We start from the raw sequence: 21,811 nt of genomic DNA on the forward strand, positions 1-21,811 counted from the left end.
ATCAGTTAGTTAGAAGAATCAATTAGTTAGTTTTCTTGTGCAACAAGTAGATGAATCTCTATATAAAAGGATCATGTGGAATATATTGTATTTATTCAGAAAGAAATCAATAAAAGCTCTCTTTTCTCTCCTCTCTTCCATTTTATCTTTTTCTCAAAGTCAGTAGTTAGGAGTTCATTTTGACAAAAATATATATCGATCCCATTAAATTCAAATTCATGTCAAGTAAATCTACTAGAAAGTAAAGTCGACCTACTAAAAGAAAAGGTTGCATTCACAAAGTTTGAATTCAATTCCTTTAATAAAGTTTAAATATAAAGTTTGTTTTGATTGTTATTTAAATTTTATTATATCGTATGATAAATGCATTGTTAGACACTAACGAAAAATTCAATTTTACGTAACACCTATTTAATGTGATTAGTTGTTACCTTTTTTCTTCTTTCTCACTTTGTCTATACTTCTTAAATAATAATCATCACTCTATCTTTTTACTGTAGCTCCTACTTTCCTAATAGATTTATCCTACAAATTACTAATCTTTTTTACATTATGTAGAAAGAAATGATGTATTCAAAGGGTTAACAAAGTAGAAGTTGCAATTGACAATCTCTTGTAAACTTGGCCACATGTTATCCACAAAAACATCTTTTTCACTATCCATCCATTATACAATATCCTCTTACTGATAATCAATTAATCCATACAATTCCACTAATTTTCCCTCCCTTTCTTCAAGAATCAACCAAAAAATGTCAGTAGCATCATCATCTTCCTTCCCCTGCATCAAAATTCAAAACTCATCTTCTTCTTCTTCCTATAATTTCAGATTTTCAACTACACTCACCATTAGGAGTTCTCAAGCTGATGGCCCTTTGAGAAGACCTATGGTACAACCCCCTACCCCTGTCAAACCTACCCCACCATCACCGCCTTCTTCTTCTTCGCCTCCGCCTAGTGCTCCGCCCAAGCAGGTGGCAGTGTCCGCCACGGAGGGCAAGAATGTAATTACAATGGAATTTCAGAGGCAAAAAGCTAAGGACCTTCAAGAGTATTTCAAGCAGAAGAAGCTTGAGGAAGCTAATCAAGGCCCCTTCTTTGGTTTTATTGCCAAGAATGAAATTTCTAATGGCAGGTAATTAACTAACAATTTAACAGAATTTGGATTAATTCAAATAATCAAATAATTTGAATTATTTCCTTTGAGAGGCTGAATAGTATAAAGTGTGGAACTTGGGCCTATAATTTGTTCTAAATTTTAGTAAATTTCGTATTGGCAGTGCTTTGATAAAGTCTACATGTTTACTTGGAAACTAAAATGCCAGTATTGATGAGTTATCGGGTACCTGTTATTGGGTATCGGACACCACGGTCATCAAAATAAATTAATAAAATACCTACATTGAAGATTTATACTATGTGTGTGTTTGGTTTTGCCCAAAATCTTGATATGGGCTCATTTGAAGTCTGAAACCAAAGCTGGTGTGACAAGTGTTCTATTTTTCTGATTCGTGAAAACTGGATTACCTTAACTACTAGGACTAAAGAGGTACGTTGACTGCAAGATTGCATTTAGAATGGGCAGACCAGCAGAGCAGAATTTGGCGAGAACTAGATTCAAAAGGAATCACTTTTGAGTAATAGCTATACTATCCTTGACTGCTGTTTTTTAGTTTAACACATATCAGTGATCCAGTTTTTAGTGTGTTAAGAAGTTTTTATGATAATTTTGTAGTCTTGGCTAGATGACTGATTTTGGCATTGATCTAAGTTGTTCCAGAATGGTAGTTGGCGAAACAAGCAGAGTTTGGTGCTTTAATTTGGTTTAAGTTGGATTAGATGGAGATATCTCAAACCAAACATTTATGTTTCAATCATATGGAATCAAGTTAAAGTTTTGTTTCTTGAGAGCCTTAGAGTTGATTATCATTTAATTCTTCAAATTGAAGAGACAATTTTGGTCATAGAATATACTTGTGGTAGACCTGGCGCAAACACATTCAACTGAATCTTCTTGAATCCTTCTGCCGAATGAAGCTTCTAAGACTTTCACCATTTCGTCGAGGCAAGAGACTTAAGTTGCCTGCTGCATAGGATTGTTGCCTATGGACAAGTATAAAACCTTGACATAATCTATTCAACTCATTTTGGCTGGTTCATTAAGATCATTACATACATGTAGTTGATGTGCTATCTAAGCGGTGTGTATTCGCCTATTTGGGGGCCTTTCTGATTTGATTTTCTTAAGGGTTCTTTTTCTTAACCATTTTACATAATGGACATTCTGAAGTGAGCAAAAAAGTAGGATGTACGAGCACGCATGCAGCCAAGCTGGTTGAATTTAGAAATACGTCAGATCCCAGTAGGAAATAGTGGTTCTAATACCAGAACACCAGAATGACTTGAGATGTATTATGATCCATCGACAATAACTCTCACGTCCTTAATAGTTTTAGAGACTTAAATACTTAAAGAAAAAATCAGGAGAGCAAAATACAAATAGGATATGACAGACGTCTTCTCACTTAAAAGTTGGACAGAAAATGTTGGTTATGTTGCATCAAGTATCAGTTTTCTCTCTCCCCTCCTTAGCTAATGATGAGGAATAAGGAATTTCATCCAAATAATACTAAAGAAAGATTCGAGAGTATGTAGCTGACTTTCTAAAACAGTTTTATGGTTGCATTTCCTTTTGCTATTGTTTATTGCTGTATTGTCAAAGGCTCATTTAAGGCGAGCTTAAGACCTGAAGCTCAGAAAAGCTCAGGGAGGACGATTCCCCTCGCTTTCAGTGTAGGCAAGGCACAAGATGTGAGCCTCATTGCGCATGAGTTTTATCTTGAATAAAGTGGAACAAAACAATATATATAATCAGCAAAAGAGATATATTAATCGTTAAGGAAAACATTATGAATGAGATTGTTACTTCTTCTTTCATTACTTATATATATTTATTTTTTTCTTCATTGCACCTTTTTCAGTTGACTTAATGAGTATTAACTTGTACTAATGTATGTATGTTGAACAGATGGGCAATGTTTGGTTTTGCTGTTGGGATGTTAACAGAATATGCCACTGGTTCTGACTTTGTGGATCAAGTTAAGATCCTTCTCTCAAATTTTGGGATACTAGACCTGGAATGAGGTTCCTCCATATCACAAAATGCTGCTATAAGATACTCTCCTTTGTAATTTTGTGTAAAAGAATCCAATTGCTTTCTTTAATTTCCTCACTTAAATTCTCAATTTTTATTTGTTTGAGCCCCTTCATTGCAGTATAGCTAACACACTCCTACTTGTGAAAGAACATAAAAGGTGGTTGTTTTTGCATAACACTTTGAAATAACTATACGTGAACTATCAATTTTCCGCAAATTTCACAGCTCAACTGTCAATTGTTCTCTTTTCCCATCTGAATTATCATCATCACCATCACCATCTATTATTAAAACATACTTAGTTGAGTGATAGTTAACGTAAGAAAAGGAAACAACTGATAGTAAATATAAAAGCATATTTGAGCCAATCCTATAATGATAGAGGTATATTTAATCCTGACTCTCAACAAAAGGCAAACTTAAACTTTTTCACAAAATTGAGAGGCAAATTTAGACCTTTTCCCTTTATTTGAAGTTTTCCTGGTTTTTCAATTTTAGCAACACGGATAGAACTGTTCTATAAATGCTAATATTGACATGTTCTATATTACGTAGTTACATACCTATTATATATACTAGGCGAAATCCATCGGTGCTCCCTTAAAGTTGGCATCAACTTTGACTTAGACATTTCAGCTAGGCTTTGTTCATTTTAGACACCTCAAGTAAGGCTCCGATGTGCCATTTTGACACTTTGTGCTAACTTGGCATATTGCGTGTGCTGCACCCATTTTAAGCGCTTGAAGAGTGTTTTTTCTTAATTTTTTTTTGTTCTTCTTCTTCTTCATTTTTTAGCATTCTTCTTCTTCATTTGTTGTTCTTCTTCTGCAAAATCAATTAGCACAATTTTGTTTTGATTATTTAGCTCCATTTTTTTCAATCATACATCTTACTTATTAATTAACCTTTCATTTTACTATCTCACAGATCGGTACTGGATTTTAGTAATTTTTCTTGTTTAATGTGCTTTCATTTGTGGGGTTTTTATGTTTATTAGTAATTTTATGTTTATCTCCGGGTGAGATGGCGGCGGTGGGTGGCTCCTCCGACTGTTGCTTCGTCACCGGCCCCTGCTTTCAGCATTTACAGTTTTGGACACCCTTTACTTCCGTTTTTGCTGGACAATGAAGAAATCAACAGAAATTCAATGTGAATTTATCAAATTAGTGAAAATTAAGGGTAAAAAAGAAATGGTATTTTTCTTAAAAGAGTCAATGAGGGAGATGAAATTGAGGATGTATGTTCATTTGTATATGGAGTGGAAAAAGGTGGTGTTGGAAGACGACGGCGGGTGGGTGGTATTGGAAGACCATTGATAGGGAGTGGAGGTGGGGGTTAATAGTTGTTAATTTTTATTTTTAAAAAAATTATTATTTGGATAAAAAAAATGTCACGTGTCATTAAATTATTGGTCATTTTTTTCTATTCAAAAGTCATTATTTGATAATTATTTTTGATATATATATATATATATGCCACGTGTCTTTATTTAATTCGTTGCTTTTGACACGTCAGGTGAGTGCATTACACACACTTAATATATTTTGGTGATTGTCAAAAAAGTGTCAAAATGACACATCAGAGCCTTACTTGAGGTGTCTAAAATAAACAAAGTCTAGTTAAGGTGTCTAAGTGAAAGTTGATGCCAATTTTTGAAAGCCACCAATGAATTTCGCCTATATACTAATATTTTTCTTGTTCAAGACCACACATATTTTATCGTCAGAAAAGAAAAGACACACATTTTAGCTGTTAGCCCAACATCATTAGCTCAAATTACTAAATATCGTTTTGCCACAGCAATAAAATAGCTGTGTCGTCGTATCATAATTTACTAACTCTAATTTCCGCCTCTTTCTACTAACACAAAAAGGACGACGACATACACGTCAAGACAAATCTTGGCTTTCCTTGTCCCAATGTTTTTTTTTTCCTTAAAGTTTGAAAAGATGGTAGTAATAAAATAGGCCAAATAAAAAAGCTATTGAAGTTTTTGCAGTGTTATGAAACTTACTCCAATTTAAGTTCTTACACTCTGTTTGGATGGTTATTACCTGTTGTTTTATAATATACAGTGTTATATCGTATAGTATCGTCTTAATGAAATAACGTTTGGATAGATTATATCATTCTCCGTCACTACATGATGTCACACATCAATAATTTGAATGATAAACCTACAAGAAAATTAGGGTACGGAATAGAGCTACTAGAAGAAGGTAAAGTTAAGAATAAAATAAAATTATTTAATAATAAGTAAAGAAAAATGATGTGATCACTTCAAATTAGTCGTTACACAAATGCGACTTATATGATAGATTTAAAACAATACAATAAAATTTAAATAACAATCAAAATAAATATAATATTTAAAACCAAAAAATATATATAATATTTAAACTAACAATACAATACAATAAGTAACAACCATCCGGTGTAAATTAGAAAAGGAGAAGAGGAGAAAGAAAAACAAATAGTGGACATGTTAGTGATTCCACTCATATTGGACAGCTATGTACAGGTGATTTTTAGAGTTTCGAAGTTAAACTCAAAACAAATATTGGAATTTATAACCTATTTAACACGTGCTTAACTAAGTTTATTCGAATAAGCTAAATTAATATGCCATCTAATGGAATACACAACAACAACATGATGACACATTAATGTTATTCTGAAAATGGCCGGCATTGCCGGCTTTCTTGTCACTTACATCAAATTTCCTCTATTTTTCTATATATATTCTCCTAGTTTTTGCTCAGCCTGCAGTTTGTTGGATTTGATCAACAATTCATCACCTTTTCTTGACTATGTCACAATTTATAGTCTGGTTGGTTTAGTGATCAAAATCTGCTTAATTTGACAAGTGAATTTTCGTCACACGTGTTATTTTGAAGAAAAACTTTTGGAGATTAACAATTTATGTTTGGCGTATAAATTTGAAAAATACTTTTTTCAATATTAGAAGAGCAACTTGGTTCAAAAATACTTATTTTATTCCTAAAAAGATTGACCAAATACCTCAACTCAAACGTTTAGATTTACCAAAGCTTGGGCAAACGGGCTATTAGTCATCAATATATATTGTAGCTATTTGAGGAACTTGAAAAGATATTCCATCTTATGGGGTGTGCTCAAGCAAAACCTTCGATGCATTCGCCGCCTCGGGGACTAGAGAAGTTGAAATTAGAGAGTGGATATGTTGCTAGAGGAGAACATGTTAGGCCAAGGAGGTCTACTGGACAGAGGCCTCATGAGCCAAGGGAGAAAAATGCTGCTGGTAGAAGACTCAGTGATGCAAACAGAGATACTATCAATGGAAGAAATGTGATGATCACAAATGAGGGAGAAAAAAAACAAACTAATGAGAGTAGTGATGTTGGTAGGAAAATTACCAAGACAACAACAACAACTGAGGAGGAAGAGTTAATAGATGGATGGCCAAAATGGTTAGTTGATAATATTCCAAGCGAAGTTCTGGCTGGTTTAGTCCCAAAAAGTGCTGATTCTTATGACAAAATTGACAAGGTATGTCTCTTCTTAAGTGGAATGCTGGAATTAAAGTTCGAGTTTATGTTCTATGCACTGACAGTATAAAGAAAGAAGTTTTATCCTATTAGGTTAAGTTGAACTGCAACAATCGGTAACTCTCCATATGTTAACCTGAAAAATAGAGTAAAATTAGATTGAGTTTGTGTCCTTTATTTTGTGTGTGTGTGTATGTATTGGATGCAAACCTGAGGAGTAGGGAAATTTAATTTAATGTTAAGTTTTTGATATTTTAGGTAGGTTCAGGGACTTATAGCAATGTATATAGAGCACGAGACAGGGATACTGGGAAGATTGTTGCCTTAAAGAAAGTTCGTTTTGATACCTCAGAGCCAGAGAGTATAAAGTTCATGGCTCGAGAGATTATGATCTTGCAGAAATTGGACCATCCAAATATCATAAAGCTTGAAGGGTTGGCTACTTCCAGAATGCAATATAGTCTTTATATAGTTTTCGAATACATGCAGTCTGATCTCACCAGCATAATATCTCGGCCTGATATGAGGCTCAGTGAAGCACAGGTCAGCACATTTCAATTTTCAAACCATTCTTTTCAATTTCTGATATGTTTTCCATTGCATTTGCTGATTTTGGAAGCATTTGTCCGGTTTCAGATTAAGTGTTACATGCAGCAGCTGCTCTCCGGGTTGCAGCATTGCCACGAGAGGGGTATTGTGCACCGAGATATTAAGGGATCCAATTTGTTGATTGACAAAAATGGGATGCTAAAGATTGCTGATTTTGGACTCGCAAATTACTTCAATCCTGAGAAAAAACGTCCTCTTACAAGTCGAGTTGTCACACTTTGGTACCGTGCTCCAGAACTACTACTAGGTGCTACAGATTATGGAATAGGTATTGATCTTTGGAGTGCAGGCTGCCTCATGGCTGAAATGTTTGCAGGCAGGCCTATTCTGCCAGGTCGCACCGAGGTACTAGCTTGACTTAGAAATTTTTTCCAATGTTTGATTGAATAGATCAAGAAGCTAATAACTATTACTAGTTCTGTTACAATTTGATTGTCCGGTTTTGAGTTGACATGGAGTTTAAGAAAGTAAAGAAGACTTTTGAATTTTGTGTTCTTGAACTGTACCAAAATATCCTTTAACCTTCTGGTCTTAACCATGCCATGTAGAGTTGAAATTAAGAAATCGCCAAAAAAGGAAGAAGAATTTTTTTTGAAACGGATTAAAAAAGAAAGTAAGAAATTGAAACGGTGGGAGTAATTTTTATCAATTGTCATTTAATTCAGCATGTTTTAAAGGGTGTCTATGATACTATAACTATTGAAAAATGCTCTAGGTGGAACAGCTGCACAAGATATTCAAGCTCTGTGGTACACCTACAGAGGATTACTGGAGGAAAACAAAACTTTCGACTACTTTCAGGCCACCATATACCTACAGGTCTAACAAGAAGGAAGCTTTCAGGCACTTTCCTGTATCTTCTTGGAGGCTCTTAAATGTTCTTCTTGCGCTAAATCCTGCAAATCGCGGTTCTGCAGGTTCAGCTCTCCAAGATGAGGTAAATTTTAATATATCAATTCATGTCATCCTAACTACAAATTTGTGATCATACTTAGAGGTGCCTAGTCAAATGAAATTCTTTCGTCTCTTGATTATGGAAATTGTTTCAATACAGTTCTTTAGTACGAGCCCCTTGGCATGTGAACTCTCGGAGCTGCCTGTAGTCTATAAGGAGGATCCTGAGGTAGCATTAAAGCTTGAGAGGAGAAGGTAAGTGTGCTCGTCTATACGTCCAAATTGTCTTGTTGAATCATCAGAATTCTGTGTTTAGCATTGTTAGAGCCAGAATTCTGTGTCCAAGATCCTCTTCATATGATCTTGGACAATCCGTACCTCACAAGTTAGCTTTTGCGTTTGAATTAGGTCCAAAGTCCATTTCCAAGAATATGTCAAGCTTGAGCTTAGTTTAATCTGTTTTCCAAACTCCGATCGGATACCCCAAAGATGCCTTGTTTTTGGAGAACAAGAAAAATATAAAATTGCAGCAAAAATAACATAAGCCCTATCTAAACCACTACAATAACAAAATAATAATGACTTTGCCAATAAAGTTTCATGTCCTGTTCTGGCACCATAAGTTCATTACATTGCCTAAATCATCTGATTTCAAATTTGAATCTCTGTTGAAGTGAATCGACATTCATGTTCTCGTGATTCTGTTTCCCATTCCTGCAGGCACAAGACTCGACAACGCTCTCAATCACAAAAGGAACGCAAAAAGAAAGTAATAGACGAAGAGGAAACAAAACCAGACGACGTTGGCTTTAATGAGGTACGTTTCTCAGTTTTTGCTCCTATTAAGCATTAAAAACAAGTACTTCACAGCCAAGAATTGTATGTTTCAGGAGCCAACAAAGAGTAGAGTTTCAACAGTCTTTAGACTACTAGAGCCCGGAAGTAGCAGTACTACTATTACTACTACTACAAGCACATCCTCAAGTACTTCAAAGCCAACTGAGAAATCAGAGAGTCCTCAGAGTTCACCAAGAAGTACTGAATCTCATCCTAATTCCACTACGAACATCAAGAATAAACCTCCGTTGCCAAATGCTAGAAGAAGCCGAGCTAATAAGTACAGCAACAACAAGAAGGACACGATCAACAGATTAAGTCGAGTCCAAAGGTCTCAATCAAGCAAAGATTTTTTGAGATCTTGATCATCAAAAATTCCACCATAAGCTTCACAACGTTGTTGACTAAGTCACTTACAACATGCTAAATTATGCTGATAGTGCAAAAAACCGTTACACCATCAGTGTACATAAGTTAAATCCTTTACTTATGTTCTTCTAAGGTTTGGCTTGCAACTTATAGGTGGGGTAAATAACTTGTGGCATATAATCCTATATTAAAAGTTGTACATTACATTGGTGAATTGTGAAAGCCTATATTAAAAGTTATACATTACAGTGGTGAATTGTGAAAACCTATATTAAAAGTTATACATTACAGTGGTGAATTGTGAAACAAAACACATTGTTGAATAAACAAGCATTTTGAGGTTATGTTATTCTTTTTTACCTAAAAGTATCAGACAAATAATATGCTATTTAAGACAAGCTAAACCGTGGTTTAATAGACGAGGTTATATAATACCCTTTGCAATTCTATTTTTAGTGCTTTCTCGTCTCAATTTATGTGACACATTTTGGGAGTAAATTCCTTAGATAGTCACTTACGTTTGAGAATTTTCCCCATAATATCACTTTTATTTCTTTTAGGACCACAATATCACCCAACTATTTCTATTTTCCTCAAAACATACTTCTCTCTCCTAATGGGATGTCATGTCAGATTATTCTTTTTAAAAAAAATGATTTTTTTGAACAATACAACAAAAATTGGTTTAATGTCTCTATAAGCAACTTCTTTTAGATATTCAATTGAAACATTTACCCCATTCTTGAATTTATAAAAGGTAATCAAATTTTAAATTTTTAAAAAATAATATTTATTATTTATTGTCAATATTTTTAGAAATTAATTATAAAAAGTTATTATCTTATTTATTTGAGTATATTAAATTAATATTATTAGTATACATGATATCAAAATATTTTATATATATATGTTCGTTACACTTCTTCCTAGTTGCTTGGCCTGTAGTAGGTATCTGGTTTATCACTTTAGGTATCAATCACTATGACTTTCAACCTAAATGGTTTCAATTTCAACTAATTTGTTAGTTGACAGTTAGGGTCATGTAATTAACACTAGGGCTGATATCATCAACCGTGCTAACCTTGGTATGAAAGTTATGCATTAACGTAATACTCATAACTTTCCTCTAGACCTAGTTGCTATCGAAGCTCCATCTACAAATGGATAAGATCCCAGCCTAGTCGATAGGAGATTTTGAAAAGAAAGGAGCAATAACCATTTTCTTGTTCTATTAAGAGGGTGCTATTGCTCCTTTATTTTTTTCTTTTTCTTTATAAATTTCCTAGTATTTTACTGTCATAGACTTTTTTGTTTACATTATAGAAAAAGAATATATAGCTATGATAAGCTACACTTTTAGTTGCTACACTTTTAGTTATACAATGTATTCTATTAAACTATTATCAAGGAAAATCTTTATTTTTGATTATTTACTTTGGACAAAAATCAAATACTTCATTTGTTTCAACTTATTTGTCCTAATTTTTTTAGTCCGTTAAAAAAATATCTCTTTTTTCTTTTTAGCAACTTTTTAATTTCAATCTTCCACATAACATGTTTAAGATACAAAATTAAAAGATATTTTAATATATTTGACATATGTTTGATTTAAAATCACAATATTCAAAAAACTTTTTTCATTTTCTTAAATTTTGTGCCAAATTAAAATAGGACAAATAAACTAAAATGAAGAGAGTAATTAATAATTAGTATAAAATACAAACATGAACATACAAATTTAATGCATGATTAATCTCTGCATTTCATACCCGAGTAATACATGAATATTATAAAAGTCCATAAGGACAAATATATTGATTCGAAATTCATATATTTTATTTTTTATTTTATTTTAAATTCAAATTGTATGTTAATTCAAAAAAGTGTATCTTTATATTCAACTTAGAGAAGATTGATACGGCTAAAAAATATATAAAATAAAAACTCTTTTAAATAAATACTACGTATTAGAACTCTTGTAGGATGGAATATATAATTCAATTTCGATACAAATTATCATTTTTTATAATTTTGTTAGTAAATTAGTCTGTGAATTTTATTTACTTATTTTTTTACTTACTATTTTCTTATAATTAATTTTTGAAAATATTGACAAATAAATTATACATAATAGTTAATTTAAATTTAAATTTTGAATTTTCTTTTATAAAATTCAAGAATGGGGTAAATGCTTCAATTGAATACCTAAAAGAAGTTGCTTATAAGAGAAATTAAACAAGCTTCTATTGTATTATTAAAAAAATTATTTTTAAAAAAAAAGAATAATGTGACATGGCATCACATTAGGAGAGAAGAGTATATTATGAGGAAAATAGGAATAGTTGGGTGATATTGTGGTCATAAAAGAAACAAAAGTGATATTATAGGCAATTTCCCCAACATGAGCGACTATCTAAGGAATTTACTCCCTTTCTGGCTTTTCACAAAAATTAAGAAAGAAATCAAAACTTTTGAGTTATTCTAATTATAGAAAAGTGATATTCTTTTTGGGAAAGATTAAAAAGGAAAGAGTGTCACGTATATTATAAAGAAAATAGAAATAGTTGGGGTGATATTGTGATCATAAAAGAAACAAAAATGATATTATAGACAATTTCTCAAGCATGAGTGACTAGTCATCTAAGGAATTTACTCCCTTTTTGCCTTTTCAAAAGAGATCAATACTTTTGAGTTGTTCTAATTATAGAAAAATAATTATTTTTTTAAAAAAGATTAAAAAAAAAAAAGAATGTCACATAAATTGAGAATGAATGGAATAGTTTCCCAATATTCATTTCAATAATCAAATTTGGTTGTTAAAGGATTTTCTCACGTTTTACTTTGTTTTTCCCTCTCTATAGCGCCTCGAGCTTTTATCCCTTCGCCTGTGGATGGAGGCTCATGATTTGATATAGAGTCCTGTAATTGTCAATTTTACCACTAGAATACATGTCAGATAGTAATTGGCCTTTCAGATAAATTTTTGCTAAAGAGATTTAAAATACAAATACAAGTGAAGAAGTTAAGAAGATTCAATATATTACTTTGACTTTATATGTATAGTGTAATTTTCTATCAAGGGGTTCTTGTCCGCTTTTGGTTTACGAAATCTGGTTCTTTTGGGGTTATAGTTGATGGTTGGTTCTGAATTTCATCTCTACTACAGAATCGGACGTGAGAGTTTCTTCTGATCTAGCTCCTCGCAAATTTATTTATAAACTCAAAAATCTCTTGAATCTTACTACAAGATCTCTTTTGATCTTTCTATTCTATATTTTCTGTATATTCTTGTGATGAAAAATAACCTAGCAACATCCCTATTTATAATAGCAAGAAATCAAATTAAACTAGGACTAAAAAATATATTCGTATATGAACTAGAACAAACAAATACTAACTAGACATTTATTAAATAAATACCAAAAATAATAAATCCTAAACAACTTAGGATTCCTACTCCCACTTTTAATTATTATTCCAACATTCTCCTGTAATTCAAAGTTGTATACTCTTGCCTTTTTCTTCTTGTCATTATTGTTGTATTGAAAAACACTTTTCTTCAATCTTCAATTTCATTCTTGTCATTGTTGTTGTATTGGAGAACTTCTCTTCGATCTTCAATTTATTTTTAAAAGTTTTTTGATTGTATTGGAGCACTTTCTCTCCAACTTCCAAATGATGCAATACATATATGATGCCCTGTAGGTACAACCCGTCCGATAGGCACGGTCTACCCGGGCCATAGGCTCGGTCTACCTGGCCTGTAGGTCCGCTTTATCTGGCCAGTAGGCAAGGTCTAGTGTTAGAGCACTTTGTCTCCAACTCTCGTTGATGCCCTTCCCACTAATTCCTTTTTTTTATTTTTTTTATTTTGGTTGTTGGAGCACGTTGTCCCCAACTCTCGTTGATGTCTTTCCCACCAACTCTTTTTTTTAACTTTCTCTAACTTTTAATTAGAAAAAAGTTTCTTCCTCTTATGCAATGTTTGCGTGTACTTCTTTAACTATGCAATGATTTTGTAAGTCTTTCGTCCTAGCATGATGTTTTCATGTATATATCATTCATCTGACGCTTGTCATCATAATAATTGGCTAGACGGACGACATATATGGGTCAAAATCGTAGAAGCTCTAATACCAATTTGAAGGAAAATATTTTATTTATAAACTCTAAAATCTCTTGTAGTCTACAAGATCTTTCTTGATCTTTCTATTCTGTATTTTCTATATATTCTTGTGTTAAAAATAACCTAGCAATATTCTTATTTATAATAATAAGAAGTCAAATTAAACTGGGACTAAAAAACATATTCCTATATGAACTAGGACAAATAAATTCTAACTAGACATTAATTAAATAAATACAAAAAATAACAAATCATAAACAACTTAGGATTCTTACTTCAATTTTAAATTACTATTCTAACAACTTCTCAGCATGCATCTGATTCCTTGAAACCAAAATCTCATAAGTAAATCCAGATTGATACTTGAAAAAAGGAAAGGGAAAGATCAACCCATACATTGATCATTCCCTTTTTTTCTTTTTGGGACAAGAGATTGTTTATTCTTTTTACTTTATCATCATCTTAAGAACCTTTTTGACCATTCAAATTATTCATTTTTTTCAAAATAATTATTCACTTTATTTGAAAATTAGTGTCGGATTAAATTTGAAGTTGAATTTCAAATTTGAAAAATAACTCATTAACATGTTTTTCAATCCCATCTTTATAATTCCAAATAAAATGTTCTCTTTTCTTCTTTGTAAAAATATAATCAAACACAATTCTATTTTCAACTTCAACTTCAAAAATGTCAAATAAAATTAAAAAATAATTATTTATTATGGCCAAACGCCTGCCAAATGTTTGGATATATTTTAGGCCCCATCTAATCCAGAGAGATCGATTGGGTGTACAGTTGAATTATTCTAAAAAAAGAACATTTTTTGAGAAAAGTGAAATCCTTACAAAATGCCGATTAACATTTGATTTACATTTTTAAGGAACTCGTATTATCCTAAAACAGTTAATGAAGTTGTAAGATAAAAAATAAAATAAAATACTAGATCAATGATTTCTTTCTATTAGCTTAAGCTAGCTTTTACAAAAATTTACTCGATTCATATACTGGTAGGAGGTAAAAGTAAGATGAAATAGTCTTAAGTGTACGCAAGCGATAGATTGAAAAATTTTCAGGATAATTAAAGCTCACCAAACATTAAAAAAATTTAACAAGTTAAAGATATAAAACACAATTTCATAAAGTTACTTTTTTTGTTGAGAAATTGAAATCAAGAAGAAATGTCATTTTCTAAGATAATAATTGTTAATTGAGTTAGAGAAATAGAAAATGAATAATCTCATCTAATTAACTTTGAAGTTATTTCATATATATACTTGATGATTCATGCATGACACTTACTCACAATTCAAATCCCATCAACAATTTCCATCAAAATGAGCAAAACACCATGAAGAAAAAACTTTATATTACAAAGGGTAATTAATTAACCTTTTTGATGAACTTCAAACACTATAACGAATATCACTAATTTTAGTCTTGATCCACTTGAAACTCTCTCTTACAGTAGCTTTTACTTTACCTTCAGTAGTGAACATATTATAAGCTGCAATTCTCTTTTTCCTCTTTATTTCTGGATCATTTGATGGTGCAAAACCTTTAGTTGTTGGACCATTAAATGTATATACATTTGATTGATCATCTTGAAAATTCCCAAATTCACCACAATTATTTGAAGATGAGTATTGTGGATAAGATCTACTCTTTTCCATAACACTTTTTTCTTGTTTTTCTTGCATTTAGAGTAATTTTGGAGGGGGGGTTGATTGATTTGATGATCTTTTTTTCTTCTTGTTGGAATTTTTCATCATAGTATATATATAGTAAAGTAGTAGGGCATGCATGCTGACACACACATATATATATATATATATATGTCACATGCAAAATCCTATTGTTTAGATTTATTGTACATTTCATGTCTCTAAAAAGAGAGAGGAAAAATAAAAGTTGGCTTTGTTGGAAAGTAGATCCTTTATTGCTAGGCATGCATTTTATCAATGAATGTGATCCATCTTTTTGTATGTCCTCCCAACACTCTTTTGTGGTGAGGGGGTGGTGCATGTATATATTGATGTAATGTAACAACTTTCTTTCCCTTTTCATTTGTTTTCAACTCCTTATTACAACTTTTCCATTTTACACCAAACTATTCCTTGTAATGTTACCAATATTATGCACAACTCTCGATCAAAAATAGAATCGAATTCATGATTTAAATTTGATAGATTGAATTCTTAAGATTTATACAACACTAAATTCACTATACTTCTACAATTATGAATTTAGAATCTAATATTTATTAGATTTCATATCAAATTGAATCCGCCCCTCAAAAATCATACATCCACCTCAGACTCTCATATTTTTTGAAATTGACTAAATTTATATCGATCTTATAAATAAGGGGGAAAAACTCCAAAAATGTCTCTCAACTATAAAAAAGTAGAATATTTTTTTCCTTTGTTTGAATTTAATTCAAAATATGCTCTTATCATTGATAGACTAACTTAAACTTACCCTTCAACTATGAAAAATAACAATTTTTCTCTCTAATATTTAAATTTAGTCCCACGGCCCTTATCATTGAAGAACTTGATCAAATTTATCTTAAGATGGATTGAGAGTCGTGTAATATTAAAGACTTGCCTAAGTTTCCCAAATGTTTCCTAACGTTAGGCAAGGAACTTCTTAGAAGATGATGTATGTAAGAAAAAAAACTATGAATGGAGTGTGAGGGCCATGTGATGATGTTGGGAAGTTGGAGGGGTTTTTGTTGCCCACGCTGAAAATGATGAGAGCCGGTGAAAGTATTGGCGGAATCAGAATTTTTATTAAGAGGGTTCAAAATATAAAAAAGTTAAAGAAGATTCATTTATTATATATACGTAAAATTAAATAATTTTAATTATACAAAAATAATGTAATTTTTTTTACATAAAGAGATTCGAATAAACCCTCCTCAACCCTATCTAGCGTCGTCCGAGTGAAATGTGATGATGGTGGGGACTTATGCATTAGGGGGAAAAACAGTTGCTGCCTATGGCTTCATGCATTACGCTCGATTCACGTGAAACTGATAGAATTTCAAGAGTTGTATTTTTAATTTCAAGTTAACAAATTTAAATATGAAATTTTTAATCAAAAAATCAAACAAAATTTATATATTTAAAAAAAATATTAAAAAAATATTTAAAATTATAATAATTGACAATTCAAAATATTTATAAGATAAATAAAAAAATTACAATAAAAAAACTTTGATTGACTCTAATTTACCACATAAAAGTTGGGGAAAAGGAAGTGACATTAAAACATTGAGGATCTTTGCTCTAATGGGTTCACATGGTGGTGGGCAATTCAACATATCATGTGGGTGCCAAATTCACAATTATGTCTTGTAAAAGGATAGGTTTTATTTAGAATAAAGGCAACAAATAATGCAGTTCCAATTAGTAAAGTATATATAGTCCACATTTTGGTTTGTTTGTAGGGTTACTATATAGTTGAAAGTAACATTTTTGTTAATGACCAACTTGTTTAATTAATTTTTTTGCTTTTAAGCTTTTGGTGGTGTGTAAAGCCTTCATTTAAGAGATTAAATTCACTTTATTTGTTTCTTAATTAGGCTAATCATCATTGCCACAAGAATTACTTTTAACATGGATATAAATTGACAATTTGATTCCTCTTTGAACAAAAGATGGACAACTTTATTTCTACTTTGTCTAGTTCACATGGTAAATAATCAACCATGCATGAATTATGAGATCACTCATGCTTATTAATAATCTGTAATGTGTAAAATATGTAGATTTGCCAATGTTAAGCAATAATAATTCTCAACAAACCACTAATTGTGAAAATTGCTCGATTGCAGAAGTTGAGAGAAATTGGGGATAGTTCATATTTTATTGAATCGTAAAATATTACTTTTTGTGTCAATTTGTATGACACATTTTTTAAGTCAATCACAAAAAAAAAACAAATTTTCTTGTTTAGTAAATTTCTAATTATACTATCAATATTTTTACTCATGTTGGGTTCCCATTTATTTAGCAAAAATTCACAACAGTGTACTTTTCTATTTAAAGATTTATTTATTTTTAACGGATAGTTTTGAAACTTTGTAAAGTCTTCTCATATTTCTTACACCCCATTTCCAGTCAAATTACATCATATAAATTGGGACGATTTTGTAGAAGCAGATGTGCTGCATAAATTATCACGCCGCGAATAAATTCCTTGTTTTTCACAGCCTAGATATTCTCTAAGAGATGCAAAAAGTGTCTTGTATAGACCCTACCCATTATTTTCCAACTCATAATAATGTATTTATTTGATATTAGGAGGATACGCTAATAAATTAACGATCGAGCTAATTAACCCCCTTTAAAAATGGACTCGACTCAAGCTATTTTCAACCGTTCAGTAGAGGAGAAATAAGAAATTTCAAATGTATCATGGTTCGGTTCATTCACACGGGTCCGTATGGGAGTATATACATGTCTAGTATAACAAAACGACTAAATTGTCCTATAGTCAAGAAAAAAATTCACAAAAATACTAATGAATCAAATGGTAAAAATTACAATTTTCTAGTTACATACAAATTGTTTTCTAATTAAATTATTAATAAAAGTATGTTTTTTAAAAAATTTCTTACGCTTTTTGATGTTTCACACAACGTTTATGTGACGGGGGAAGATTTATTGCCTAATTTATGGCTTTATATTTCAAGAAGGCTGAATAGTATATCTTCTTGTCCATTTATATTCTAAAAATTCTAGATCCACCTCAGAAATTCTGAATCAAAGTCAAGTTAAAATTCGTGTTTAACTCCATCACTATCATCATAAACAAAATAAAATTCACGTGATTAACCCATAAAAAATAATTACAGTATATCTTAGCTATTGGAGACAGAATTAATGGTACATATTTCAAAACAAGTGTGAAAGTATATGAGTAAAGAAGCTATATATATGATGAAAATATCAGAGGAAAAAAATATATTGAATAGAGATTTTTCATTTTAAAGCAAATTCGCTTAGGCAAAGTGCCTAGAGCTAAGTTTTTATTAATAAATAATAAAGAACCTCAAAAAAAGATCAGACCTTACCTTACTAATCAAAGAAAATTTTCATTTGATATAAAAGTAAAACTATTATTATTTCACTTTAAGACGATACAAGATGATAACTTAAATAGATTTCATCTTAAAGGAATATAAGTTTTATCCAATTATTAATCACACTCTGTCAACTTCCTCTAATACCAAGCTTACATAATTATCAAAATCCACCTTACTCTCTTTGTCTACACACATTTTAGGATTCTCCCAAAGTTCCATTATGAGAGACTCCATCTTTGTGACTTTGTTCTCCAACCCCATTTTTTTCAATTCTTCTTTGTTATTGGCAACACTAGCTAAAATGTGTTTGAAAAACTCATCAGTAGTCATTGTCTTATTGTTGTAGAGATTTAGCACTTAATAATATTTCACAATTTGACACCTCCAAAATAGTATTATTTATTGGTAAAAGAGGCATACAACTATGGTAGGAGAATATTTTGCTTCGCTAAGATAGATTATTAGTATCTTTGCTACATTTGACTACTCACGAAATTTAAATCAATTGGCATTCAACTATGGTAAGAGTATAATATTGCTTGACTAAGGTAGATTATTAGTGTTTTTGTTACATTTAACTACTTACTAAGATTTCATATTATGTTATTTTCAACAACTTTCCAGACCTCTATTCAAAAAAGGATCTAGATTTAAATGCATTTTACATCAATTGGCACTCAACTATGGTAAGAGTATAATATTGTTTGACTAAGATAGATTATTAGTGTCTTTGCTACATTAAACTACTTGCTAAGATTTCATAGTATATAATTTTCAACAATGATAGATTATTAGTGTCTTTGCTACATTAAACTACTTGCTAAGATTTCATAGTATATAATTTTCAACAACTTTCCAAACCTCTCAAAAATATGATCAAATTTTACTGCATTTTATATCAATTGAAATTCAACTATGGTAAGAGTACAATATTAATAACTAAGATAGATTATTAGTGTCTTTGCTGCATTTAACTACTTAAATGCAATGACCCTGAAGGTCATTTTTGAAAAATTATCATTTTATCCCTTTCGATAGTTGTCTCGAGTCATATTTGATCTGTATACAAGGTTAGAATTGAAATCGGATCGAAAAGTTGAGATTTTTGTAAGTTTTAGAGTTTTGGAGGCTTTTGAGTTGGAATAAGTGACTTTATTCGTCATTCGGAGCTATGGGTCTCAGAATGAAATTTTGTGAATTCCATTAGCTCTGAAATGCAGAATTTGGTCTAGGAGTATGGTTGTTTTCAGTTCCAAGGTTTTTATGGTGATTTGAGCCCTTGAGTTGTGATTTTAGTGGAAGTGAAGGCCAAAGTTCGACTTTAGTCAACATTTAGAGTTCGGATGCTCGAATTGAAATTATCTTGATTTTGTTGGATTTAGGAGGTAATTTTAGGCTTAGATAGAACTTCGATTTATTTTTCTAAGGTTCTGAGGATGTTTTGTTTTTTTGGGTGAAAGTTAGTTAGTGGTGGCTTTAACGGGTGCCAAGTCAAGGAGACCTCGAACCTTGTTTTGATGGTTTTAATGAGTTCAAAATGTCAAACTTAGTGAATTTATATATGTGGTTTATGTGCACAAAATTTCGAATGAATCCTGAAGGTTTGTTCGGAGAATTTTGAGTCTTGATATTTTTGTTGATGTTTGTTACCTAAATTCCTCCTTTGCGTTTGTAGAACCCTAGCCACATTTACGAAGTATAGTGTTGCTTGGCCTCCGCATTCGCAGAGCCTTGACCTCTTTCACGGAGGGTTGGGCCATTTGACCTTCGCTTTTGAGGGGGTCTTAGCCACGATCACTGAGGAAAAGAGGGTTGTTGACCTCTACGTTCGGTAGGACCTTGGCCACAATCGTGGAGAGCATGTCATCACCCGAAATTAGGTGTGATGGCACTTGTCCTATCCCACTAGGACAAGTCATTCTAAACCCAATAAATGCAAAAATAAATGCGGAAGTAAATAGATAGAAGGAAATAAACTAAAGCGAAAGTCTTATCAAACTTAAATAATCTCCCAAAGACTTGTTATCGCATGTACAAGACACTAATTAACATAACTTAAAATAAATACAAGTATCAATGTCTTTATTTCTCAAATAGAATAAAGCATAGTAAAAAGGAACAAGGGAGATTGCCGGCGTCGAACAACTACCTCTCAAAGTCACCTAGAAGACTCGGATGATAAAGGAAAGAACTCAACTCACTGTATGTCCGGACTCAGAACCTACACAATTTTAAAAGCAAGAAGTGAGTACCAAACAATACTGTACTCACCAAGCCAACTAACAAAACAAGGCAAATCTGATAGAACACTATAACTCCTTTCATCTTATTCGAACCTCTTCAACTACAAACTTGCACCGAAATCAGCCCAATCTAAAGTACGCAGTTCATATGGAACATAGGTCAATAATAGCTCATCAGTATCACAAAATAAGTCACGTCAATATCAAGTATGTCAACCACAAGGACAAGGGGTATATACACAACTTCACGATGACAAATAAGATGCAATACAATGCAATGAGATGTCACGTAAAGTAATGCATGTCTGTCCAAGTAATACACACCCGTTCAATCATCAATCCGGAACCCATGAAGGACTCTTAATCCATCTTCACTCTCATAAATAAATCCTCCATAGAAGTGTGTCTCGCTCCTTAATTCCTCTCAATTTCACAATTTATCATCACAATATTAGCAAAGCCTCGGTACAACAGGTGGAAATTACTTAATAAGAGGAACACAAAGAGAGGATTAGCACATTTATGATCATAGTTCAATACAGAAACTTCAGCAATACGCACAAGTACAAAGATCAATGCATTCTACACTATAAATAATGAGCAAAGGACCATTTCATTAAGTTCACAATTACAATGAGCTATCTTAGCCTTCCATCAAATTTGCATTGCTATCAAAGTCAAGGAACTTCATATTTCCGATCACAACAATAGTACACTTTTTTTTATTAACCTCATTGTTAAGGTCAATTCATATCAATAATGACCCATCACCTCATTCCTATTATTCTCCAACACAAAAAAAAAAAGAAAAATTGAGGATTTTACAAGATTTATGAAATTTTAGAAGTTCACTTGCCTTAACCAAATAAATTACGAACAATCAAATACTTGAGCCTTTCCCTTATGAATAGTATCCGAAACACCACAATTTAATCTTTCCGTTAGCAGATGACAGA

The 21,811-nt window shown here is 31.8% G+C and overlaps 2 protein-coding genes across 2 annotated transcripts; both read left to right on the forward strand.

Moving 5' to 3' along the window:
- The first annotated feature begins 588 nt into the window (after positions 1–588).
- Positions 589–3,245, forward strand: LOC129904539 (light-harvesting complex-like protein OHP2, chloroplastic). The gene is made up of 2 exons (XM_055980096.1): positions 589–1,135; positions 3,029–3,245. The coding sequence occupies exons 1-2, from the start codon at positions 753–755 to the stop codon at positions 3,141–3,143; spliced, it is 498 nt and encodes a 165-aa protein (XP_055836071.1). The 5' UTR covers positions 589–752; the 3' UTR covers positions 3,144–3,245.
- A 2,880-nt stretch (positions 3,246–6,125) lies between these two features.
- On the forward strand, positions 6,126–9,693 carry LOC129903279 (probable serine/threonine-protein kinase At1g54610). Its single transcript, XM_055978786.1, has 7 exons — positions 6,126–6,685; positions 6,943–7,227; positions 7,321–7,638; positions 8,009–8,230; positions 8,348–8,442; positions 8,908–9,004; positions 9,078–9,693. The coding sequence occupies exons 1-7, from the start codon at positions 6,281–6,283 to the stop codon at positions 9,387–9,389; spliced, it is 1,734 nt and encodes a 577-aa protein (XP_055834761.1). The 5' UTR covers positions 6,126–6,280; the 3' UTR covers positions 9,390–9,693.
- Positions 9,694–21,811: the final 12,118 nt, after the last annotated feature.

The sequence above is a fragment of the Solanum dulcamara genome, chromosome 9 (genome assembly GCF_947179165.1).
Source record: "Solanum dulcamara chromosome 9, daSolDulc1.2, whole genome shotgun sequence".
In the NCBI taxonomy this organism is placed as follows: domain Eukaryota; kingdom Viridiplantae; phylum Streptophyta; class Magnoliopsida; order Solanales; family Solanaceae; genus Solanum; species Solanum dulcamara.

Coding starts and splice junctions, on each gene's coding strand:
- LOC129904539 (XM_055980096.1), top strand. CDS start 753: ATGTCAGTAGCATCATCATCTTCCTTCCCCTGCATCAAAATTCAAAAC. Junction 1,136..3,028: donor AATGAAATTTCTAATGGCAG/GTAATTAACTAA, acceptor TATGTTGAACAG/ATGGGCAATGTTTGGTTTTG.
- LOC129903279 (XM_055978786.1), top strand. CDS start 6,281: ATGGGGTGTGCTCAAGCAAAACCTTCGATGCATTCGCCGCCTCGGGGA. Junction 7,228..7,320: donor TGAGGCTCAGTGAAGCACAG/GTCAGCACATTT, acceptor GTCCGGTTTCAG/ATTAAGTGTTACATGCAGCA. Junction 8,443..8,907: donor TTAAAGCTTGAGAGGAGAAG/GTAAGTGTGCTC, acceptor CCATTCCTGCAG/GCACAAGACTCGACAACGCT.